General features: G+C 56.5%; 9 protein-coding genes and 1 non-coding gene across 10 annotated transcripts; 3 read left to right on the top strand and 7 right to left on the bottom strand.

Annotated features, from left to right (window-relative positions):
* Positions 1-16: 16 nt before the first annotated feature.
* Positions 17-6,915, bottom strand: PHSY_007012 (hypothetical protein; the record flags this gene model as incomplete). Its single annotated transcript, XM_012337608.1, has 3 exons — positions 17-2,827; positions 4,060-4,874; positions 6,852-6,915. The coding sequence occupies 3 exons, from the start codon at positions 6,913-6,915 to the stop codon at positions 17-19; spliced, it is 3,690 nt and encodes a 1,229-aa protein (XP_012192998.1).
* PHSY_007669 lies at positions 3,197-3,298 on the bottom strand. Its single transcript has one exon. It is a non-coding gene; the product is annotated as a tRNA-His (tRNA).
* A 443-nt stretch (positions 6,916-7,358) lies between the features above and the next one.
* Positions 7,359-7,682, top strand: PHSY_007011 (40S ribosomal protein S13; the record flags this gene model as incomplete). Its single annotated transcript, XM_012337607.1, has 1 exon — positions 7,359-7,682. The coding sequence occupies one exon, from the start codon at positions 7,359-7,361 to the stop codon at positions 7,680-7,682; it is 324 nt and encodes a 107-aa protein (XP_012192997.1).
* A 405-nt stretch (positions 7,683-8,087) lies between these two features.
* PHSY_007010 (vacuolar protein sorting protein) lies at positions 8,088-10,658 on the bottom strand (the record flags this gene model as incomplete). Its single annotated transcript, XM_012337606.1, has 1 exon — positions 8,088-10,658. One exon carries the CDS (start codon positions 10,656-10,658, stop codon positions 8,088-8,090), a length of 2,571 nt encoding a protein of 856 aa, XP_012192996.1.
* Positions 10,659-11,882: 1,224 nt separating this feature from the next.
* On the bottom strand, positions 11,883-13,829 carry PHSY_007009 (leucine rich repeat protein, contains F-box; the record flags this gene model as incomplete). The annotated part of the gene is made up of 1 exon (XM_012337605.1): positions 11,883-13,829. The coding sequence occupies one exon, from the start codon at positions 13,827-13,829 to the stop codon at positions 11,883-11,885; it is 1,947 nt and encodes a 648-aa protein (XP_012192995.1).
* A 450-nt stretch (positions 13,830-14,279) lies between these two features.
* On the bottom strand, positions 14,280-15,833 carry PHSY_007008 (hypothetical protein; the record flags this gene model as incomplete). Its single annotated transcript, XM_012337604.1, has 1 exon — positions 14,280-15,833. One exon carries the CDS (start codon positions 15,831-15,833, stop codon positions 14,280-14,282), a length of 1,554 nt encoding a protein of 517 aa, XP_012192994.1.
* Positions 15,834-16,401: 568 nt separating this feature from the next.
* PHSY_007007 (glycoside hydrolase) lies at positions 16,402-18,204 on the bottom strand (the record flags this gene model as incomplete). Its single annotated transcript, XM_012337603.1, has 1 exon — positions 16,402-18,204. The coding sequence occupies one exon, from the start codon at positions 18,202-18,204 to the stop codon at positions 16,402-16,404; it is 1,803 nt and encodes a 600-aa protein (XP_012192993.1).
* Positions 18,205-19,039: 835 nt separating this feature from the next.
* Positions 19,040-19,660, top strand: PHSY_007006 (ADP-ribosylation factor; the record flags this gene model as incomplete). The annotated part of the gene is made up of 1 exon (XM_012337602.1): positions 19,040-19,660. The coding sequence occupies one exon, from the start codon at positions 19,040-19,042 to the stop codon at positions 19,658-19,660; it is 621 nt and encodes a 206-aa protein (XP_012192992.1).
* Positions 19,661-19,762: 102 nt separating this feature from the next.
* Positions 19,763-21,409, bottom strand: PHSY_007005 (cell division cycle protein 91; the record flags this gene model as incomplete). The annotated part of the gene is made up of 1 exon (XM_012337601.1): positions 19,763-21,409. One exon carries the CDS (start codon positions 21,407-21,409, stop codon positions 19,763-19,765), a length of 1,647 nt encoding a protein of 548 aa, XP_012192991.1.
* Positions 21,410-21,926: 517 nt separating this feature from the next.
* Positions 21,927-24,344, top strand: PHSY_007004 (ATP-dependent RNA helicase HAS1; the record flags this gene model as incomplete). The annotated part of the gene is made up of 1 exon (XM_012337600.1): positions 21,927-24,344. The coding sequence occupies one exon, from the start codon at positions 21,927-21,929 to the stop codon at positions 24,342-24,344; it is 2,418 nt and encodes an 805-aa protein (XP_012192990.1).
* Between the last annotated feature and the right edge of the window lie 24 nt (positions 24,345-24,368).

Raw genomic sequence — 24,368 nt, 5'->3', positions numbered from 1 at the left:
TGCATTGCCCCGACCTCTACGCACTCTGACTCCAATCCATCTGATCCTGCACCGTCTCTCCATCCTTTTCGAACGAGATTCTCAACCTCAACCTTGCACCCGCACCAGGGGGAACCATGACTCTGAGTGCCTGAGTCTCTGTAGCTCCAGGTTGAACGGTCGGGTTGGAGATGGCTTGCATCTGCAGCTTGTGCGTTTTGGGTACTGCGGCTTGGAAGTTGATGTTGGAGATGGTGGAGGAGGAGGAGGAGGAGAAGCGGGCGGTGATGTTGATGATTTCGGGACGGGCGGGGTTGGTGGTGGGGGTGAGGGTGATGGTTAGGTTGTGCGCGGTGTAGACTGTGTGTGATTTGGGGGTGGGAGCGGAGGCCGGAGCGGGGGAGGGAGCGGCTGGGGTAGAGGATGTGCTGCTGTCTAGACCGCCGAGCAGGTCGAGTCCGCCGTACGATGATGCAGGAGCCACAGCGGCAGGTGCAGGCGTCGCCGCTTGCTGCGGTGGCGCAGCAGCCGAACTTCCACTATCGCCAAACAGTCCGAGAATATCGTTCACCGAACTCTTGGCTTTCTGCGCTGGTGCAGTTGCCGAAGCCGCTGGCGCCGGTGCACCACCCAGCTCGCTACCACCACCAAAGATATCCGCCAACAGATCATGCGTGCTCTGCTGCGTCGCACCCGTCGCTCCACTCCCCGCACCCGCACCACCACTCGCCACCGGCATCTCATCACCCATCAGATCCAACAGCGCATCCTTATCCGACCTCGTCGAACCCACCGGCTTTGCCTCGCTCACCGTACCCAGCACGGTCTGCTTGATCTCCGGTGGAGGCATGCTCTCCAACACCCCCTCACGGATATCGCCCCTCTTGAGCAATGTCGCAAACTCGACGCTGCGCTGCTGGATCTCCACCTCGACGCTGCTCTCGAAGCTACCGATGATCTGCTCGATGCGCGATTGTTGCGATGCGTCCGACAGCCTGGTGTGCAGCTTCGCCAACGACGTGAGCACGAACTGTCGGATCAGCCCATTGACGTAAGGGCTGTCGAGAACCGACGAGAGTAGATCCACCACATCGGCAGGCTGAACCTCGCGTACCAGCTCTTCGTCTTCAAAGTTGCCTCCCTGGATCAAGACGTCGCCGAACTCGCCGATCACCCACACAGCGGCGAGCGTAAGGCTCTCCTGCGAGAAGTCCCCGTGAAGCGCAGAGAACAGCTTCTGCACCGTATACGCCTGCAGCTCGGGAGTGTGGCACACCAGACGGATGAAGGCAGAGAGGATCTCCTCGCGCACATAGTTGCCGGCCAGCTTGAGCACGCGCAGCACCGTGTCGATGTGCCATCGCTTGTTCGGCGCAAACTTCTCGGCAGCAAGGCAGATCTGCGTAGTCATGCCCAACTTGAACTCGTTATCCGCCACTTCGAGGAACGACAGCAGCTCGCGAGTCAGCACGCGTACGTTGCTCTCGTTGATCAGCGCATAGCTCAACTCCAACGCTCTGCGTCGAATCGAAATGTCGCCATCGCGCAGACAGTCCAGGATGATGTTTCGATGACGCTGTACGGCGTTGGTGTCCATGGATACGACCTTGCTTAGCGTGTTGAGGGCGACATAGCGGATGTTATTGTCGCGGTTGCTGAGGAATTTACCGAGGATGTTGATGGCCATGACGCGCAAGCCGTTGTCTGCGTCGATCTCGAGGATGGTGAGCACCGTCTCGTAGAGAATGCTGTTGCCGACGTTTTTGCTCGCCTCGGTGTTGGTAGCGACTTGCGCCAGGATGTCGTTCATGACCTCGGACGCCTGCGCATTCTCCTTACCGAGGATGCGAAGCAGACGCAGGATCTTGACTTGGAGGAACGGATCGGTGATACCAGATACATCGTGCTCGGGCGAATATCCGGTAGTGACGAGCGATTTGAGATGTTGGACGAGCAGTGGCACCGCACGCCGGTACTCCTGCAACGCTTCGTCGTCCTGACGGCAGATCTCGATGGCCAGCGTCACCGCGCAGAGCAACACACCGTGGTTCTTGTCCGACAGCAGCTGCTTTGTGCGGTCGACAAAGTGATCGATGAGATCCGGCACCTTGCGCACGATGCGCATGGCACAGATGGCGGCCTTTCGACGGATATACGTGTTGCTGCTGCCCATGAGCTTCTCGATCTCGTTGCACAGATCTCTCGACATCTCCTCGGACGCGATGTTGGCGAAAGTGCAGAGTGCGAGACCGCACACGTACATGTTGGAATGCTCCATATCGTTCTTGAGACCGTTGGTGACGAGCGTCAAGACTTCGGTGTTTTCGTCGAGCAGCAGCATGATGCCGAGGTAGCCGAGACGCTTGTCTGTGAAGCGCGGCGTCGCTACGAGCTTGAGACACTCGATCTGACCGAAATGCGCAGGGTAGCCGAGCATGTGGATGTAGAGCAGCTTGGCGATGTTGTTGTGACGTGCGAAGGGATCCTCATCTTTGAAGGCTGTTCGGATGGAGGCGGATTCCTTTTGGATGAGTGAGCGCTCGTCGGCCAGCGTCTTGCACGACCGGATAGCTTTGATGAGTGCTTTTAGGTTGTAGAGACCCGCGCTGGCCATGAGACCTCCGAGACGCGGGTCGAGCGCAGCCACCTGCTGCTGCTTCTGGAAGAAGGTTGACATGGCAGCTGAGCTCTCAATGGGGTCGCCCGACTCTCCTTCACTGGAGTCTGTCGTTCGTGTCCAGGGTCGAGGAAATACACTGCGACCGCTGTCGAGATGCTTGGTCCGCAAGTTCCGATACGAGGGGACGATGCGCGGACGGACGTGGCGAGTCGAGAGAAGGAGCCGTGTCTATGTCGGAGGTTGGTGTTGAATGATCAAGTCGGTGGACGCGCGCGTTTTTGTGTGTTGGTGCCAGCTTGACGCACAAGGCTCGGACATTCACACTCTTTGTCTCGTGGCCGACGGCTCGGATTTCTAAAGTTGGTCAGAGCGTCATTTTCTCGAGTCGCCTGTCTCGAGCAGCATCGACATCGGTCTCGACAAGCAGCACTCGGCAATGTCACATCAGTCCCTCCTCACAACACGAGCACCTCATTCATGATAGAGGCCATACTGCTAGCTGGTCCTCAATCAGGTCGCTACAGTGCAACTGCGGTTGATCATAGATACGTCTCAGTAAAACTCGAGCGACCACCATAAAAAGTGCAAAAAAAGAGGTGCAGTCTGGAGGAATCGAACATCCGTCTGCTCGGCTCAGAAGAAACGGATCAATTGACCCAATTCCACAACGAGCTGTACTAACCACTATACTAAGACTGCTTGTATGTTAGGACGAGCTATAATGTGTAATTATATATCACATTGTTGGGCTTTTCAGATCGAGGTCCAATCACTGAGTTCTTCATACAGATCCAAGCAGGTCTCAACCGGATAGCGTTGATCTCAAACACGGGGCGTGCGTCTTGAAGGAGTTCTTTCGCTTCAACAACCGGCCGCTCATGCCACGCTCGTCATGGGAGTCTAGCAGGATCCGTTTGACGAGAGACTCGCACGCGTAGCTTCGTTCGCGATGCAGCTGCTCTCTTTGCCGCAAGCGAAGGCAAGATCGTTCAACTCGTGTCCTCTCAGATGCACGCCATCCTCAACATTACACAAGCTCACACAGCTCGAACGATTTGGGGTCATTGTACAGATTCGATTTTGGAGAAAGTATAGCGAGCGAGCGTGCATAGATATACAGAAGACGGCTGCGCTATACGCAAGAAGCTCTCTCGAGTGTGAGGGTGTGTGGGGCGTGGTGCTAGAAGGCAACAACGAGCTCCTGTACAACAGAGAGCTGATGACTGCTACCGACAAGCAAAAGGTGTGTGTATGTGATAGAGCTACATCTCGAGCCGTCTCTCGAGATACACCTCTACTGGGACAGCGAATCGGTCATGTCGTAAGCTGTACCCGGTTTTTTGGGTAGGATGCAGAAGAGTGAAAGATGACGTGGCAACAAGAAGGGAGATGCAAAGGCGAATGCAGAAGTGGTGAAAGAAACAAGAAAGAGGAAATCCTAATCCGCTTTAAGCCTGAACCTTCTTGGCGGCCTTGCGGGCAGCCTTGTGGGAGGCAACCTCCTGCTTCTTCTCGGCGACGCGCTTGGCAAGCACCTGCTCGTACTCCTCCTTCTGGATCTTCTGGTGCTCTGCCCTGCGGATCTTGAGCGAGCGCAGGTGACGCTTGCGCTGCAGACGCTGGGCGGTCACGAGACGCTGGATCTTGGGGGCCTTGGTGTATGGCTTGGCACCCTCCTTCTTCGAGACAACCTCGCGGCGAACAACAAACTGACGAACGTCGTCCTCCTTGGAGAGGTTGAAGAACTTGCGGATGTGGTTGGCACGCTTGGGACCGAGACGCTTGGGGACAGCGGACTCGGCGTCGGTGAGGCCGGGAATCTCCTTCTCGCCCTGCTTGACGACGATGAGGTGGAGAGCCTGGATGTCGGAGCCGACGATGCAGCCACGAACCGACTTGCGCTTACGCTCACCGGTGCGGCGGGGGCGGTAGCACGAGTCACCCTTGGAGAGGAGGAGGCGGACACGGTTGGGGAGGAGGACACCCTGCTTCATGGGGAAACCCTGCTTGTCGTTACCACCGCCGATGCGGAGAACGTAGCCCTTCCACTCTTCGCCGAGCGAGTCGACCTCGACGTCCTGCGACATGCGCTTCTCGTAGAAGCATCGCACGAGACGCTCATCCTGGATGTCGAAAGACTTCTGGGCACCCGTGGCCGGGTTAGCAACGTTGAGCTTCATCTGTGAGTATGGAGGGACAAGAGATGGGTATCGGTGAGTATATCGGTTCTGACAGAGTGCAACTGTGTATGCGGCAAAGATCGACCGGCGCGAATCTGCGAGCGAGACACAGCACGTTGATAAAGGTGGAATGCGATGTAGCGAATGAAGCAAGGTCGAGTCGACAAGTTCCGAGCTGAATCTCTAAGAGTGGAAGCGTGCGCCAAAGGCTGAGATTCAGCGATGTTGACTTTGCGACGGGATGCTCGCCGTCAGTGCAATTATCTGAGCTGTGAAGCCGGTTGATTGTTGTGTGTGTGATTTGGCCGAGCAACCCCAGATGATCATTGCAGGACAGAGTGGTGCGAGCTGCCGATGTGCTGCAAGCTCTCGTCGATGGGCGTCTTGAACAGACAGACCAGCACATTACGCATGAATCGCGTATCCCTGCCTGCTTCCCAATCAGCATTCCACCTTCCCGTAGTCCTGAGATGCTGCTTCGTATCCCTGTCCCTAATGATAATAAAGTGTCTGACCATTGCTGACGAGCGTGCACCGGTGTCGTTCATTCTACGTGGTTCATGCGTATTCCATCCTGAGAGAGGTGTGTTGTAACAACCGTTCTGTCAAAGCCGGTGATTGTCGATTATGGCTGGAAGCTGCCTTGGCTGGTTGGGCGTGTGCTGAATGATGTGCTGTGTCTCTGCAAGTATGCGCTGGTGCCGGTCGATCGTATGCTGGGTACGGAACACCTACCTTGAGGGATAGTTAATGTGATGAGGTGAGAAGTTAGAGAGGATCGTGAGCAAACTCGAATCGCAAGGTGGACCTGCTCGCCCGCCCGGAGTGTGTGGGTCGGGTGTGCGCGTGTTGGCTGGCTGCTTGACTCTCTAGGCGGTCAATTCTTCGCCAGTCGCTTGGTTGCGTTGAGCTGCCTTGAATCGGATTTTCTTCAAGCCACGAGTCTGTCCACGCCAGGGCTCAGGCAAAGCCACTTGCCTTGAGACGTGAACTGGATCGAATTCAAAAATTGGTGAATTGAAGAAGTTCGGCCGCTGTAAAAAAGGTCACGTGCGGCTAATTTTGTAGTCCCTCCTCGTTTTTTCCGAATTGAAGATTGGGATCTAAGCCAATCTTCTTGGCCAACACTGCAGACGCACAGAGCCGATGCTGCGAAAGCGACGTGCTACCTGGTTGCAGGGATTGGCTCACAGCCTTTGGACGCAACGCAACTGCAGAGCGCGATCTGCGGACAACAGCGACGCTCAAAGCTTAGAGAGGCGTCCGGCAGCGTCGAGAAGTTCAGTTGGGCCAGGCCAGGCTGGCGCTGGACAGGGTCGGGTTGGTGAAACGAGTTGCTCGCCATCACTCCTTCTCTCTCACCTTTAGGTTTCTAGTCTACCGTCGTCATCCTCAAGATCAAGAATATTTAGGTAGGTACTCCATCACCACGCATCGGAAATCGACACAGAAACTAAGGACACAGGGCGGTCTTTGCAGGTACTATCAGGATGATGTGGGAGGCTCTCGAAGGGTTCGAGGTTCGGTGTCGGGATAACGACGATGGAGGATGATCATGCATCGACAGAGCCAACGTTATTGAAGACAACTACCACCACGCAGAACAGCATTCCAGACGGCATATGCGCTCGAAGCGGCATTCTCGACATCGACAAAAAGCACAACAGAGCCAATGGATGCTCGACACATGCTATTTGATCAACATTCCATCTCGACTACACCGTCCAGCTTGATCGACCAGAACTGCACATTTTTCGCTACACACCACCGTCAGAATCACATGATCATCCCACGTCGACTCCATCGGACCCGGTCTCGAATCAGAGCAGCAGAGGAACAATTGTATCACAGGTGCTCGTGGAACGCTCCGCAAGGACGCGTGAAGCGAGGCGACCTTTCGAGGAGGACAATGCGTAGAACGAGCTTCATGTTGGTCTAGTGCTGACTGTTTGCTGTCTTTCTGTCCGACCATCTTTCCACCACACTCAACAATTCGACTTCCATCCGACAACCCCCATTTTCGACCATCTTCAGCCAAAATGGGTCGCATGCACTGTAAGTGTTCTCCGTACTGGCGGCGAGCACTCCTGATCCAACAACAGCCTTGTTCCGTTTCTTGTTGTTGTCATGTCGCATCCCTGCAGAAGGGCCAGCTTGCGAATCGTCGGAAGGGAATAGAGAGACCATCGTGGGCATGGATCGTCATGGTAACGATTTTATTCGATACCCTTGCCGTCACTTGCCTACGTCTAGCCTGATGTAGTTCATTCGTGAACACATCTATCCCTTCACCACGCGACCAGCAGCCACTACCTTCTGCAAAATGACAACATGACGGCCGCAAGACCGGATTCAAGCTGTCTAATAGGAGCCAGCTCGCCGCCTCGCAGCCCTACCACTCATCACAGCATCCGAAAGACTGACCGTTGCCTCGACCATGGACCACTTTGATCACCTCAACAGCCAAGGGAAAGGGTATCTCCGCCTCGGCTCTGCCCTACCGCCGAACTCCCCCCTCGTGGCTCAAGACCACCCCCGAGGAGGTCGTTGAGCAGATCACCAAGCTCGCACGTAAGGGTATGACCCCTTCGCAGATCGGTGTTCAGCTGCGTGACTCGCAGGGTATTGCCCAGGTGCGTTTCGTCACTGGTAACAAGATTCTCCGTATCCTCAAGTCGCAGGGTCTTGCTCCTCAGATCCCCGAGGACCTGTACCACCTCATCAAGAAGGCCGTCTCGGTGCGAAAGCACCTCGAGCGCAACCGCAAGGACATGGACTCCAAGTTCCGTCTCATTCTCATCGAGTCGCGTATCCACCGTCTTGCCCGTTACTACAAGACCAAGGGTGCCGTCGCCCCCACCTTCAAGTACGAGGCCGCCACCGCTTCCACCCTCGTTGCTTAAACGTGACCTTTCGCACTCCTTTTTTGTACTATTCCACATCTCGAGAGTCGGTGAAAGCGTCATGTCGATGGGCTCACGATAGGGTGGGCTCAGTTGATGTGTGCGGGTCACCGACTCTTACAACCCAAAAATAGCATCTACAAGTCCTACTGCTCGAAAGAGTTTAGGCATCATTCCCATCTCCACATCGTGTGTGTGCATCAAACATGAGAGCGATCATTTGATGTGTTTGACAATTGAGATTGCATGAGACCGACTGACAGAAGAGACTTGAATGAAGAGACTTGGATGAGGCGAACAACATAGGACGAGACTAAAGAAATGCAACAATCTGAGAGTGAGGAGATGCGTGCGTGCGGAGTAGAACGAATACGTGCAAATCTATGAATGGTGGAAGAAACAGCTTCAACCGAGAATGCCGATGCTGTCCGAGTAACTCGGTAGAGCCTGCACCGTCGACGACGACGCCGTGATCGTCGCGGCTCTCCTTCTGGACGCAACCACAGCCGCCGCGTGTTCGCGATCGATGAGGCCCAGAGCGAGCTGCTCGGTGAGCTCGTCTTCGTCGTCGACGTCGGCTTCGTCGGGAATCGGGTCGAGGGAGGGCACTTCGAGTGCAGGCGAAGAACTGGAATCGCTGATGATGGAGGCGGCTGAAGAGAGGAGTGTTTCGCTCTGTTCAGGGGTGGTGGAGGTGAGGGTGGTGAGGGCAGAAAGGTCGAGCGAACGTCGACGAGGTGTTCGTGCCAAAGGTGTGGCTTGGGCCGAGTATTCCTCGTCGTCCTGGTCGTCAGCAGCGGTGAGCGGGGTGACAGGCGTGGTGGGACGACGCGCGATTCGTGAAGCGGAAGCCTCGAGCATTCTCTCGTCATCCTCGTCCAGCAGATCGACTGTTGACAGAGAATCTTCGTCCAGCGACTCGGCCACCTGCTGTCGGGTAAAATCGACGGTGTCCGGGTTAGCGGCGACGTGCACAGGGGGCGTTTCCATGACCATAAATTGCTCTGCCGCTGCCGCAGCTGCTGCTAGCGAGGATGATGTCGATGCTTGCGGCTCGGCTGGACCAGGAAGCGAGATCTTGACCCTCAGCCTGTACTCGATCCTGAGCGCCTTGAAGGAGAAACTGGGCACGACCAGCCTCAGTTCCGGCTCCTGAATCAGCTTCTGCTTCAGAGGCGCCGACGAGCCTGCCTTGATCATTTTTTCGTATCGGCCGATGGCAAAGTTGCCCGTGTAGATCTGCCTTGCCTGGCCTTGCTCGTAGAAGGGGGGCAGGTGGTCGTCGGACTGACGTTCCATGTTGACCATGCGGATGCGCTCGGACCACGAGTGGGGACCGCTGAAGCTGGCAAGATTGTCCGGATCCTCCCTCTCGATGACGAGAGTGCCGAGACGCGAGTAAGTCATGACGGAACGGACGAGTGCCAACTCGACCCGGGGCACGTACGATCCAACGAGTTGTTTCGGCATGCGCAACTCCAAACTGAAAGGAATCTTGGTCTCCATGTACAGCGCGGCCATGGCGGGCACCGAGAGGATGGCTTCGAACGAGCCGTGACCTTGACGCAGTGAGCTTTCGAGCGAGTGGGTCAGCCAGCCTTTCATGCGACCGTCGACGCCTTCCTTGACATTGATGTAGCTCTTGCGTCGGGTGCCAGGGAGACCTGGTCTTGAGATGGACCGGGCGATGGAACTGGGAGCAAAGGCTGGAGCAGCTTCGAGAGGCAGCGCACCGAACACCTCTTGCGTGGGACGGAACCCGCCCAGATCCGACGCCCACGAATCCTCATCGGCAGCCTCGTCCTCCTGTGACTCGCTCGAGCGGATAGATGCCGAGTCGCTGGAAGCGTTGCGGTCATTCGAGGGCGCACGGTCACCTCGCGAAGTTACCCGGCGGGCACGAATTGGTTCGAGCGTGGGCACAGCAAGGCCCGCGGTGCGTGGTGGATACGGCTCAACAGCGAAAGACAGGATGATACGTTCTCCTCGCTTGTGTGGAAGCAGCATCGACCCGAATCGCTGCCTGCTGACAATGATGTCGATCTCGTACTTGATCCGTGCCATTGGTCGCAGCTTTTGACCGTGGAGCCTGTCCTTGGCCCGACCGAAAAGCTGATGAGGTCTTGGTGGAGCGTAGCGAGTCTCCATGTCGATGGAAGGAGGAAGGTCGATGTACTTCTTGCCTTGCTTAAAGGTCTTCTTGAGCTTGCTGTCGAGCATATCGAGAGCGGAGGCGTGCAGCTTGAGCGGCAAGACAAAGCTAAAGGGAACAGCGAGGTTGTTGCGTCGACCATGGTCGACGAGGCCGGTCTGCTCGAGGCCAAAAGCGCCCGATTCGAGGTCAGCCTTGGTCACGAGCGTCTTCTGCTCCGAGAAGAAGAGGAGCTGTCGACGAGCAATGCCGTGCTCATTGTCCATCGAGTAGTAGCTTGAGTCGCCTACACCGAAGATGCTGGTCTCGAGATCTCCCCTGATGCGAGCCTTGATGCCGGTGATGATGCCGCGTTCTGGATCGTCGCGGAGAAGGTGAACGGCACCCTTGATCTCGTCGCCGGGTCGGTAGGTCTTGTAGTCGAGCGAGTCCGATGGACCCTCGAGGAAAGCGATGGTCTGGCATGCGTGTCTGTCCGGCGTGGATGAAAGCGGCTTCACTTTGCCATTGACGTCGATGCGAGCCGCATAACCTCGATTGATGGTGCTCGATGTGCTGAACTCGGTGCTGTCGGTCAAGACCGAAGCTCTGCAACTGTCGATGGTGGATACACGAGCCAGTCCTGGCCGGGGAGGTGCGGCATGCTGAAAGTTCATCTGAGTGACAGTTTGAGATCGCAATCGACCGGGAAAGGTAGCGTTGCCGTTGTTGGGGAGGGCAGCCAGGTTTTCGCGAGTCAACAGCCCGTTGCCAAGAGCATTGGGACTTCCAGCAGACATGCTTCTACTATCGAGACCGCGCGGAAAGGATGCGCTGCTCGACATCGATGAGCCTGCAGGCTGCTGGCCTGCACCAAGGCCTACACGCCGCAGGTCGGATATGGAGGCACTGTTGACCACCGCCATCGTGTCAGATGTCGTCGTCTTTTGGTTACCTCAGGGGGACAGGATGGTGTGGTAGCTCATGTGGATCAGTTTGAGCTGTTCCAGGAAAGCTAGTCAGGGATCGTGATGGACAGGGAGAGGGTTCGGGTCCACGCCAAGACGCTTGGGCCTCGAACAGGCATCAGGAGAGCGCGATAAGATTTCCGGCTGACACACGGCCCGCAACACAGTCTTCGCCACTTTGCTGCCAATATCGTCATTTTTCGGCCCGACCGAAAACGCTAAGTCGATAGTTGGACGCAATCTCAAGAGTCGCCGGCACACTCAGCCTCGGACACACAGGATGAAGGAGCAGCATCAACTGACCAGACGGAACTTCGCGCTCCGGGTCACGCCCAAGAGGCAGCTTGTTCTGCAAGAATTGATACAGAAGGTCGGCGCCAGGAGGCGGGAAGCGGTGATATGTCGGGGCTCCATTCGAAACACACGGTGCACCGCGGACCTGCATTTACTGCCAGAAAGGCAGCCTTTTCGCCAGGGCCGAAGCGAAGCGAAGAAATCCATTTTGAGCGCTTCTTTCCGGGCTGTGGGAATGGCAGACCGGTGACCTGTTCCGAAGATCGGAATCGTATCTTCTCGAAGCCCCTACCTTTTGTGGCTTGAAGACTAATTTAATCATCACAAGACCGCACAATCTACAATACTGTAGACGGAGACAATACACGGAGGGAGGAAATCCCTTGACGAAGGCTGTCACTGTCGCCAGCGGTTGCAACGTCGAGGTGGCTGTGCCTGCAGGAGTGCCAGAGATAGCGTGCGATTGCAGATGCACACACGGGCCCAATTTCGAGGTGCATGCCCGCAAAGCAGTCGGAGCTGGGGCTCCGTGTCTCACCAGGAGCGGCCCACAGTACACGGACCGCACTTGCCGAAGCACACTGTAGCCACTTGAACGTCCAAATCCTTCGCATTGCCATTCATTCACAATGCTCGCATCTCAGAACCATGCATGATCGACGCTCGAGTCGTCTTCAAAGTTCAGCTTTCTGAGCGCTGTACCCACAATAAGGACGCTCGACCGAGAACGACTTCATTGAAACGAGCTGAATCCTTGCAACACACCGTCTACGTAACATGGTTGGTGCGGGCGTCGATGCGTGCAGATCAAGCGGCATACTTCTCCTTGCCGACGATCCGGACCCGATCCGACCTGAGGAAGTCGCTGATACGGTTGCAGCCGAACACCGACACTCTCTTCAAGCTTTCCAGGTTGCGACAGATCTTGTCCAGACTGTCGTCGTCGACTGCTCGCACGAACGACAAGTCCAGCAACTCGAGTTTCGGAAGGTTTTTAGCGTTGGCGAGCACCTCGAGCCCTTTGTCGGTGACTCCGTCGACCGAATTGAGCGACAGCTCCACTAGCTCAGGTCCCGAGTGCCTCAGCATGGGCTCCATCAAACTGTCGTCCAGCTTGAGCATTCGGTCGAGATGCAGGTAAGCGATACCTGGCACATGCTTCTCTGACCATTCGGTGAACATGTCAGCTACTGTCTTGGCCTCCAGCTGTTCCAGGCCGATGAGACGCAATGTCTGGAGCTTGTGGCAGTGTGACACGATGGCTTCTTCGACGATTCGATTGGTCAGGTCGATGTTTTTGGACGTATCCAGATACGTCAGATTCTTGCCGACAGCTTTCAGCAGGCTCACCACCTCGTCATCTTCAAGCGACTTGGGCGGGATGCCTGGCGCCGAGACGCCTGGGTCTGAAATGTCGAGATACGTGAGCTGTTCGCCGTAGCTCTCCAGCGGCTTGAGCATGGTCTTGTCCAAAGGACCGATCTGCGCCAGGCCGAGTTCTCGCAGATTGGGGCAATGCGTGACCATGGCTTCCGCACACGACAGGTCAAAGCGTGGCGACTCGCGAATCTTGAAGCTCTCGAGACGAGATCCTACGGCGGCGAAGAAGCGGTGCCAGGCTTCCTTGCGGACCAAAAAGGGTCCGTAGAGCTCAACACTCTTGAGCTTGGGGAGTTTCTTGGACCAGACGTCCATCGCATCGTTGTCCAGCATACCGCATAGCTGCAAATTGATATGCTCGAGGTTGGGAGCGAATGTGGCGATGCTTTGCAAAGACTCGCTGTTCAGCTTGCTGCAATCGTAGAGCGAGAGTGTCGTGATGCTCGGAGATAGGAACAGCTGCAATGTGGTCGGGTTGAGACTGCGGTTCTTGGAGATCGACTTGCTGATGGCGTCCATGTTGCTGAAGCCGATGTGTCCAAGGGCCTCGACGTCCTCGATATGACGACTGACCACCTCGATGCAGTAGCTCTGCAGACTCGGAAAGCTCTGTCGCACACCGTCCTGCATGCCCGTCTTGCGTCGAGCCTGCTTCTTTTTGGGTGCTGGTTTGGCCTTGGTATCAGCAACACCGCCTGCGCCCTTGTACGTAGGACCGCATCGATGGCACAGAGGGCCTTTATCGGACATCTTTGTGTACGAAGTGATGGTGAACTTCATCTTGCACGCGCCACAGTAGGCGATGCTGCCGGGGGTCCTGTTGGCGTACGAGTGATTGGCGCGGGAGCTGCTTGCTTGCGGCAACCCCAGTGAATCCTCCCAGTCTTCGGGCGCTGGTCCTTTCTCCTTCTTGGCTTTGCCCTTGGGATTGAAGTCGGCATCATCGTCGTCGTCTTCGTCTTTCTTCGCCTTCTTCCTGCCTTTGCCGACGGAGCTGCTGCTGGTCTCTGCAGCGAGCTGCTCCGGTTCAGCACGCTTCTTCCCATTTGCTCGTGTCTGTCGACCTGTGCTAGTGCTCGCCTCGGGCTGAGTCCCGGCACTAGCAGTGGCTGCTTCGGGCAGGTCTTCGTCCGTTTCGTCGTCCTCCTCAAAGTTCATCGAGCTGCCACTGCGGGCCAGTGGGCGACGAGGACGACTAGCTGGGGCCGGAGAGGCAGGTACAGGTGAAGCGGAAGCATTGGCAGCAGCAGCCGCGGCTGCGGCTTCTTGCTCGTCCTGATCTCGACGTCGGAATCGATTGGTGTTCCTGGCGGTAATGCCTCGCTCCCTGAGAAACTCGGTCAGCGCCGAAGTGGGTCCGCGAACGTTGGACATATCGCTTTGTGGACTGAGCGAGAACGTCGATGCGTGTCTTGGACTGAGACGGACACTTTGACCTGTGTGAAGAGGAAGCTGGGTAAGGAGGGCAAAGCAACACGGAGGAAGGATCGGTGGCGAATGGCAAGCTGTCGCGTGCCAACTTGAATGCATCGCACCTTGCGGGCACCAAAAAAGCTGAGTCGCCAAATCATTTTGTGACTTTCTTCTTGAAACCACGGCAAACACTCTAGATTGTGCAGATTGCTCCACACTGCCGCGGTGATTAGACTTTTGGCAGACAGGTCCCTGCATGCGAGGCAGTAATCTGACAGCCTTCAAATTATTTGACGGATGCACTTTCAGACCTGTCGGTTGGGGTTCATGATCGAACTGGGTCGCGATTGAGGTCAGAGGAGAGCGCTATGGTACACGGGTCGGGTGAGGTATACATCAAAGTCGAAGCTGCTAGAGTGCACGAGTGTAGTTGCTTGGGAAGATGCCAGAGCGGCCATTGAGCGTACCCCGCCACCACATCTCGTCTTCCTGCCCGGTAACCTGAATGACGTCCCCGATCTTGAAAGCCAGATCGTCCTGCTCTTGCCCAGCAAAGTCGTACAGGGCTTCTACATGGCTAGGAAAGGAGGAGGATGCACGGACAGGAGCTGCATCTCCGTGTCTCGAAGCGTACTGCTGCTGCAATCTTGCCTTTTCCTGCTCGGCGCTTTCGTACGGAGCAGCACCGGCAGGGGCATCCGATGGATGCGAAAAAGGATTCGGAGGAGCATCCCCGAATTGCTTTCCCCCTTGTGCATTGAGAGGCGCATTTGCGAATTCGTAGTCAGGTGGAAGATCTGCGTGCGCTTGTTGCACACTTGGGGCGGTAGCTCCGGATGCGATCGAGCCAGATGCTGCTGCGGGAGGTGGTGGCACTCTCCGGCTGGACAGGCTCCCGACCGGAGCGATTGCTGCTCCGGCAGATTGCTGCTGCTGCTGCTGTTGCTGCTCAGCATAAGCGTTGGCATCCATCATGTCTTGCTCGGTCAGCTCGAGGTCGCCCGGCGTCGTGCCCTCGGGGATGCGATCGGTGCCCATCAGCTCCGGTCTCCCCTCGGCAGCGTAGATGGTCTGCCATAGAGGAGTGACGGTGGCAGGCGGAGGTCCTGGCAACTGACCAGCAAGGATGCTGTCGACCTTGATGCCAGGCGACTTGTAGAACCTTGCATTCTCATCGTCACGCTTGAGCACTATGGTACCGTCCAGCTGCATTCCTGCGTAGAAGCCCTTGCTTTTTACGTACGACCAGCACGGTGCTGCTTCGATGCCCGATTCCAGCATTGCGCCGTTGCCGACAGGGCCAAAGGCAACCGACAGCTCTCCTCCCAAACTTACTTTGGGATGTTTGAATGCATCCACCGCCTTTTGGTTTCGCAGCACCAGAACGACGTCATAAACGTCGAGACCGATCAGGAAACCCCAGCCAATCGTGTGGATCAAGAGGCCCGAAGGTGATGACCACGATCCATCTGGTAGACGCGAGAGCACCACACCGGATCCCGAAGCACCCGAAAAACCGAAGCCTGTGCGGAAGACGGTAAAGATCGCAAGTCCATGTGCCTTCTGAAGCACCTTGGGAGGGATTCTACGGATCACCTTTTGCGTCTTGCGACTGTCGTACTTGTGCGGGTCTTTGATCTTCTTGCCTTTCTCGTCGAATTTAGGAACTGCAGGCGGGATCACGGCATTCTGGTCGCTGATGCCTGCCGCGTCGTTGGCATCGACCTCGACCGAAGCGCCCTTGGTGGTAAAGGTGCGCAGAATGCGTGCCGCTTTATCGCACTCCAGGCCAAGGTCGGTGGGCCAGAAGGATTCGGCGCCAAATTTACCGGCGGTGCGATTGGTCCACCGTCCGACGGGCTCGAGGGCGTTCCAAGCACCCGTCTCGACTTTCTTGTAGCCCTGCTTGAGCTTGTCCCATTTGGGATCGTCTGTCTTGAGAGCTTTTCTGAGATCGATCGGCATCCTCCAAAGGTCGTGGTGGTAGAGATACAATTGACCATCGAAGGTGGTGGCGAAAGCCAGGCGTAGAGCAGCTGATGCCAGGACCGGATGTGGTCGCTGAATCGTGCACGGTCTCTGGAGCACAGCCTCCACTCGCCCGCTTGTGGAGCGGAACAAGAACACCGCGGACCAATAAATCCCGGCTGTACACGTGCAGGCGAGCCTCGCGTGCCGATTTTAGACTCATTTGGAAGCAAAGTGTAGCAGACCTGACTCGTGAAGGCACCGATCTGACGAACCGCATGCTGAATCGTGACGGCGGTCCGACACGTACGACATACTGCACATGTCTCGTATCCTCGCTGCTGACCGATCTCCTTTGACTTGCACTCACATCGACTTCAGCAAGAACTCGAGCAGGATTTGCAAATGAATGAATTCCGTTGAGAAAATGAGACCGAATTTCCTCTCCGTGACATTTGAACATGATGCTGATGAATGAAGTCGAAAGGATCCTTTAAAGGCGTGATCTAGAGAAGTAACGTCGCGACAAGATAGGTCGCGACTGCGGGATCGAGTGACGTCAGACCTACAGACCCATCTTCTTCTGGCGGTACCACCATTTGAGGCGTTCGCGCTGCCACCAAGACACACCACCGACAGCGGCAAGCACGACGACGACGACAACGACGGCAATGGCGATCTGGGCGCCCTTGCTGAGTCCACCGCTTTTGCCGGCAGGGTATGCTGCGTCGGTCGGTCGTCCCGAGGCGACGTTGGCACTTCCGCTTGACGTGGTGTAGGGAGGATCCTTGGTCACGTTTCTGGCAATCCGCGAGACGGCGGCGGCTATGAGGGGCGCATTGTAGTCGAGCGCGATCTCCGTCTCAGGGTAGTCATCTCGGAGGTCAAAGAAGCGATCCTGCTTGTCCGGGCCACCGACTACAGCTCCGTAGAGCACGTGCAATTCCTTGGGCGGACTGTTGTTGATGTTGGTGATATCAGTGCCGCCCGAGGCCATGGCCGAGTGAGGATTTTGTGGGCTGTTGGGATGCTGCCCAACGATATACGGCCCATTGTAGCTGTTGTCGCCGAGAAGATAGTCGACCTGCGAATCGGCAAGAGATCGGTAGGCGCTCGTCTTGGCCGAGGTTGTCGCAAAGTTCGAATAGAGATCAGCAATGAAAGCAGCGTTCAGGGCAGGGTTGAGACTCGCGGCGTCGCTGTCACCACTCCACCAGTAGAGACCACCTTTGGTCTGGCTGACATACTGCATCTTGCCATCTGTCAAGCGATCAAAGTACAGCTCTGCATCCGTCTGGAAACGCGTCATGTTGGGGATCAAAGAAGTGTTGCGCTGAGCCATTTGAACAGCAAGGACGGGCAGTGCTGCCACCTTACGGTCCCAGTTGAGGGCAGCGTTGGTGCTGGCGAATCCATTGGTGCCATTCGGATAGAACGTGAGGGCTTCATTGACGTAGCTGGCGTCCCCTTTAGCCAGAGCCATCCACAAGCCGGCGAAGGCAAGGTCATCTTCGTAGTCGCTCGATGGGTAGCTCTGACCGGCAACAGGTTGTGCCACCGAATAGACCTGCCTGGGCGAGCTGTTGATGGCGAGGTCCCACAGGCCATCGGCATGGCGCAACAGCGCTTCCGAGTAGGTGCGATTGCGGATGCTAGGTACGCCACCGAGGTTGGCGCCATTTGGGCTGGTAGGAAGCAAGCCACTCTCTCCGCTGTACAGGTAGGCTGATGCGGCAAAGGCGGCAGCGCAGGACGCAAAGGCGTCGGTCCCTGGATTCTGCCGAGTGACGCTGTACGACGATCGTGGACCGGGGATGTCGAGATCGCCACCCCAATATTGGTCGTCGACGGCAGGATTGCCGACGAGAACCCACAACGTGTCCTGATCCGAATGCGCCTTGGAAAGCCAGTCGAGGCCCCAACGCAGTGTCGAATCGAGGTATGCGTCTTGCGAGCTTCTCGAATAAGCCGAACCAAAGCTAAGCGCGCTCCAGGCGATCGAGGTCATGGTCCAGCAGAATGGGTAGGTGGCTTTGATGTAATCGCCGGCATCATAGTAGCCACCAGACAGATCGGTGTTGTTGAGGGAGCCATCATTCTCGCAGCTGCTGTTTCGCCAAGACACACGGTTGTTGGAGGGGAGAGCACCGCTTCGTTGAGCCTCGTAAAACCACAGAGCATTGCCGAGGAGATCTGTGTACTGCGGATTGACTCCATTGGTTAGGTTGGACTGTTGTTGTGAAACCGCCCCGCTTGAGGCCGGCGGCGGTTGATATATCTGCTGCGGTGTGATCTGGGCATGGGTAGTGGGGACAAGGTCGACCAAAGCCACAAGGGCCGCTAAAGACTGTGCGACAGCTGTGCGCATGGTCGAGAGCCGATGCCTGGCGATGTCGACTCGATGAGGGAGTCGATCCGGGGTGGAGTAAGGGCGGATGGGATGGTGGTGAGAATGAGCTAGGTTGTTGATGGAAGGGGAGAAGAGTTGCTCAAGAATCCGGCGCCGACTCGACGGCCTCGAAACTTCCCCTCTCTACTGAAAGTGACGAGCGACAAAGGGGCAGTGCAACGAAACGTGCGAGGAGCGGAGATGGAAGTGGAAGGCGATTCGAGGTTTGGGAGGGTGTTTGTAATGCGTCTCAGCTTGTAAGGGTCCACAAACAGAAGCTCATGCGAAGCTCGCCAGCACACCTGGCCGCCTCTTCGGGGCGAAAGCCGTCCTATGCTTTGTGTGCACGCCTACGGTGTTCACAAGCCACACAGAGCGTGCTAGCCTTGTCCAAGTTTCCAATGGGATGGCATCGAAGAAACAAAAGCATACAAGAAAGGAGGACGGTCATAGGCGTCGTGTTTGTTCTGCAAGGTGACGATCCAAAGGAAAAGGTCTGGACTGTGAAGGGCGGACACTGTGGTGCTGTACCAGGGGAGGACATTACCGCTGCGACTATGACTTACGAACGGCCTCGGCTCACCGACGACAACAACAACAGCAACACGAAAAAGTGAGTTGCCGAGCAAATCATCGTCCTGACTGCCACGTGGGAAATTCATATCAATGTGAGAGCATTGTAGTTCACATAAATCTAATCTTCAATCTACAGGGTCTGTCTGGAAAGGGTCTCTTGGAAAGTGTCACTTTCGAGTCGGACCTACTTGCGGCCCTCCTTGTTCATCGACCACAACGACGACCGGGGGGAGACAGCATGGGTCTGCTGACCATCATCCGCAAGACCAAGCTGCGGTCACACGAGTTCCGCTTCCTCTTCCTCGGACTCGACAACGCTGGAAAGACGACCATCCTCAAGAAGCTACAAAATCAACCTCAGTCCGAGATCGAAGCCATCTCACCGACGCTCGGCTTTGCAATCCAGACATTTCAGTATCAAGGATATCACCTCAACGTTTGGGATATCGGAGGGCAAAAGAGCCTTCGGCCTTATTGGAAGAACTATTTTGAAAAGACAGATGCCATCATCTGGGTCGTCGATTCATCCGACACTGCCAGGCTGTCCGACTGCAAGGAGGAGCTCGAAAAGCTGCTCCAGGAGGAGCGTCTGCATGGCGCTACCATCCTAATCTTTGCCAACAAGCAGGATCTGCCAGGTGCACTATCGGCAGAGCAGATCAAGAACCACCTCGAGCTCGACAGGGTCTCGACGCACAGTTGGCGCATCCAACCGTGCAGTGCTTACACCGGGGCCAACCTCGTAGACGGCCTCGAATGGACAGTCAAGGATGTCGCGAATCGCATCTACTATCACGGCGACGCAAAATCCACCTTGTCATCGTCGATGGCCTCTGTTGCCGATCAGGCAGTATATTGAGTCGACATGACCAGTCACTTGCAGAACATTCAACGCGGCCAATCTCACACACGACGCACAAACAAAGAGGAGATGCCATAACGTGACTGTCCTGGGTTCGTTCTATACTTGTACAACGATTCTTCTTCTCGGCTTATCAGTCTCCTCCTTCGGTACGCTCGAGGCACTGCCCGAAGCGTTGGAAGCAACAGTGTCGATGGAAACATCGGCCTCGACAGGCTGGTCCTCGTGCCTGCTTCGGCGCGGCCGAATAGGCGACCTCTCGCTTTCCCATCGCTCGCGTCCCCACGCCCACATGGCATCTAGCACCAGCATGCCACCGCCCAATGCCCACACCAGCGTGATGGCAAAGAAGAAGTTGGCATTGGCCGAGCCTGCGTTGAGCCACAGGTGGTGGAACGCGGGGGACAGACACGTGCAGTATGCATACGTCAAGGTCGTCACCAATGGGTACCGCATGTACTCGAAGATCTGACTATGCACGCTCAGCAGACCCATGAAGAGCGCATGATCGCCCATCGTAGGATAGCTCTTGAAGACGGCGATGACGCCTGTCATGAGGGTGATGGCGAAGAGCGGATCTTGCCTGTACTTGACTGCAAACGGCAGAACGTAGCAGGCAAGGTGCACGTTGAAGGTGAGGAGGAAAAAGTCGCGGAAATGATCAAAAATTTCCATGAAAAAGTACCACCACAGACCGAGGTTGGGCGTGAGGTCTGTACACAAGACGACTGAACCGTACACTTGCTCGGTCCATGCCCAGCCGTGGTGCAATGGTATCTGGAGGATGGTTGGAAGGCCGAGGAGCAGAGCGCTTGCTGAGGTGCTGCTTGGATTGAGAACAATGGCCCTCGAGAGCCACAGGCCGCCAGCGAGTGCAACAGGCATGAGAAGAATGCACTTGAAGACGGCGAAGCGTTTTGCGGAACGTACTCGGTCGGCAAGGAAGCCACGCTGGCGTGTTGCCTTGATTGTGTCGGTCGAGTTGGCGTCTTTGCCGATCCTCGCGACCTCGCGTTCGTAGATGAGCTCGCCGGCTCTGGAGCGGCAAAGTTGTACGAGCATGGGCAAGAACAGGACCGGGTAGAGTGAGAGGCATGAAGATATCGCCCAGCACACAGCAAGCAAGATGGCCGAGGCTGACACGGCAGAGTGGATGGCGGCGAGCAACGCAACGATCTCGAGCGATACCGAGCTCCTCGAGATGCACGTGGCTATAGTGTAAGGGTTGAAGAGGAATATGGCGGCCACCTTCAACGCTCTGCTCTGGTCCCAAGCGTAGAGATGGATCTGCCGAGACCACCTGGCTACCTCGCGGGCAAGGCAGATGCGGTAGAGTAGCCAGCCCGCGCACACATCGGCGGCTATCCAGATGAATGTCACCGGCAACGGATCGCCCGATGCGTGCAAGCGCTTGAGTGCGAAGTCGAGGACGGGCAAAAGCAGCGGTGAATGGTGAATTGTTCCAGCCGAATATGGATCCGACAGCGAGGGGAAGGACGAAGGTGAGGCTGGCTTGGGCGGATGTCGGAAGAGATAGTGCGTCTCCATGAGCGCCTTGAAGCTGGTGAGTGGTGTGCTGAGCTCGGGACGATCCTGAAGCAGCTCGAATGCATTTGTGTAGAGGACGATGCCGATACGTAGCACGGCTGCGCCAATCAAGGTGAGGTATAGCGGCCACCTTGGTGGGAGAAGCGCTCTATTCGTCAGCTTCTTGGCTGAACCATCGATCTGGCTCGTCGCCTTCATGCTGACGAGATGTCTGAGCACCTCCTGACGAAGTAGCCGGGATGAGAGGAGAAGGCTGACGTACAGGATGGTGTACAGAGTCGAACGGTAACTTAGCAGAGGTGTTGGTCTCGTACTTCCCGCAGTTCCGCATTCTCCAAGGAATTGAGATTCAAAGCTTCGCGTCTTTTGAAAGTGTTGCTTTTCAATCATCGGGTAGCTAGGCATCTCGATCGACCCGATTCTGTCTAACCCAAATTGGTCAGCTCTGTGGAGATTTGCTGTGATGAAGAAACTTTATTGGAAAAGAAAAAAGTGTCCGGTCTGACCCTGCAGAAGATTTTTGGAATGCAGACTGAGCGCTGCAACGACGGTATTGTGTCCTTCCTGTTGAGCACGATCCTTCGCTTCCTTTGCGTCTACATCCACCACAGCACATCCATCGACTGGACCAACGGCAAAGCATCCTTTGCACTTACAGCAGAGGCAATCGCTTGTCACTCAGACAGCTTTGGCGTCACAAGCCAACCTAGGCGCAATGCTGTATACCAAGCTGACCAGCCCGCTCGGGCTTGCACGATCATCGGTCACCGCTCGACAGCTCTCGACGTTGACCACCAGATCAATCGTACGAGCTCGGGTCAGCCCTATCGCCTCATCGTCTTCCATCCAAGCCTCAGCGTCACAAATCAGCTCCGCTCGATGCGCACGTCTGGATGCCAGCTCGAGCTTGGCTTACGCGATCCGCAGCTTGTCCCAATCAACAAGGTCGGCAGAAGCCGCCACTGCCACTGCGACATCAACGCAGGACGAGTACATTCCACAAGATGACGTGGCTCCAGAGAGCGGCATGGCCGTTCAAACAAAAGGCAAACGTGCCAAAGATGAGACTTTCGCATCCTTGAAAGGCTCGATCAATCCATCCATCCTCAAAGCCTTGACCGTCAAGCCATTCACATATACCACCATGTCGGCCGTGCAGCAGAGCGTCCTTCACCTCCTTCCAGAACTCGCGAGCGGCGTTGGAGAGTCGGCCGCACCCATGCCCGACGGACAGGGCAGGGATATGCTCGTCAAGGCAAAGACAGGAACGGGTAAGACCATCGCCTTCCTTGTGCCTGCTCTCGAAGCTCGTCTGCGATCCATCGAAGATGTTCGCAATGGCAAGTTCTCCAAACCCTGGCTCGAGATGCTTCAGAGACACAGACCCGAACTCGACGTATCCTCCCTGAAGAAGAAGGAGCTCGAAGAGATTGTCAAGCAGTTCGTCAACAACACTGTCGGCACCCTCATCTTGTCGCCAACCAGAGAGCTGGCCACTCAGATCGCCGACGAAGCCAAGAAGCTGCTTTCACACCAGCCTGAGCTCAAGGTACAGCTCCTTGTCGGAGGCGCAAGCCGAAATTTCCAGATCAACGATTGGAGGCGCTCAAGACCTGACGTCGTTGTCGCCACTCCCGGTCGTATCCTGGACCTGCTCAACGATGTCGGCATGATCCGCGAGGCCATGACAGCATGTCGTACCCTCATCCTCGACGAGGCCGACACGCTTCTCGAGATGGGTTTCCGCGACGATTTGCAGGCCATCATGCGCCATCTCCCCGCCAAAGTGGACCGTCAGAACATGCTCTTCAGTGCCACCGTCAGCCCCGAGATTCGTGCCATCGCTCGTGCCAGCTTGGAAAAGGACCACCGTTTCGTCGATTGCGTTCCTGCCGGCGAAGAGAACGTCCACAAGCACATCCCCCAGTACGCCACCGTTCTGGAGTCAGCAGAGGAGCAGATTCCTCACGTTCTGCGTCTCATCGCCCATGACCAGCTCATCAACCCTGGCAAATCCAAGACTATCGTCTTTGCACCCACCACAAAGATGACCGAGTTGTTGGCCGACGTGATCCGTGGCGCCCAACGTCATCTGCCTGCCCCGACCTCTAGCGTCTATGAGATTCACAGCAAGAAGGACCAGCGAGCGCGATTCAACACCAGCGATCGCTTCCGCAAGGACAAGAGTGGAGCGAGCGTGCTCGTCACCAGCGACGTCAGTGCACGTGGCGTAGACTATCCTGGCACCACGCGTGTCATCCAGGTCGGCATTCCCAGCAGCAAGGACCAGTACATTCACCGCATCGGTCGAACCGGTCGTGCCGGCGCTCAAGGTCGATCCGACATCGTGCTGCAGAACTTTGAACGTGGTTTCCTCTACTATCAGCTGGACGACCTTCCCGTCAACCAGCTGCACGTCGATGATCTCGTGCAAGAGGTTGAAACGCTATCCAAGCGCTTCGACGAGTCGCCGGACGAGTTTTCTGCGCCCGAGGAGCTCGTTCAGGAAGCCAGGAAGTACGCTAAGAGCTACGAGTTCCAGAAAGGCATCCGCGGTCGCGAAAAGAACCTCAGCGCAGCCAGACCCCCTGCCAAGATCCGAGGACCTCTGACGGGCAAGTTTGCCACCGAGACGCTGACGCCGCTCATTGAGAATTCGCTCCAGTCGCTCGAGGAAGAGGACGCTGTGCGCGAAACGTTCAACTCGCTGCTCGGCTTCTACCTTGGCAAGGGTGACGAGCTGCGCACCAACAAGATGTCGGTTCTCGACGGCCTCAAGCAATGGACAGTCGAGGCTGGTCGCATGGAACGACCGCCGCACCTCAGCGATGCCTTTATGCAGAAGCTCGGCATCTCTCTCCGCGACCGAAATGGCGGAAGTTCCGGTCGTCGCTTCAACGCCGGCGGGCGCTGTGGTAGTGGAGGCTCCCGCTCCTTTGGACGCGGTCGCTTCAGCAAGGACGACAATGACGGCAACTCCGGCCGCTTCGCCGTCGATGGACGCGGGCCTAGCCGAGACAGTCGAGGAAGCTCCCGATCGAGCGGCGGACGTGGCGGCAGCAGCAGCTGGGGAAGTGGTCGCGATGCTCGCGAGAGCCGATTTGGCCGCGACAGCAGTGCCAGCAAGTGGTAGACATCCGCCGTAAACAGCGAGCCC

Source organism: Pseudozyma hubeiensis, assembly GCF_000403515.1.
Source record: "Pseudozyma hubeiensis SY62 DNA, scaffold: PHS68, whole genome shotgun sequence".
Classification (NCBI taxonomy): domain Eukaryota; kingdom Fungi; phylum Basidiomycota; class Ustilaginomycetes; order Ustilaginales; family Ustilaginaceae; genus Pseudozyma; species Pseudozyma hubeiensis.
Note: the sequence above shows the minus strand (reverse complement) of the source record. Positions and strands in the feature narration are given on the sequence as shown.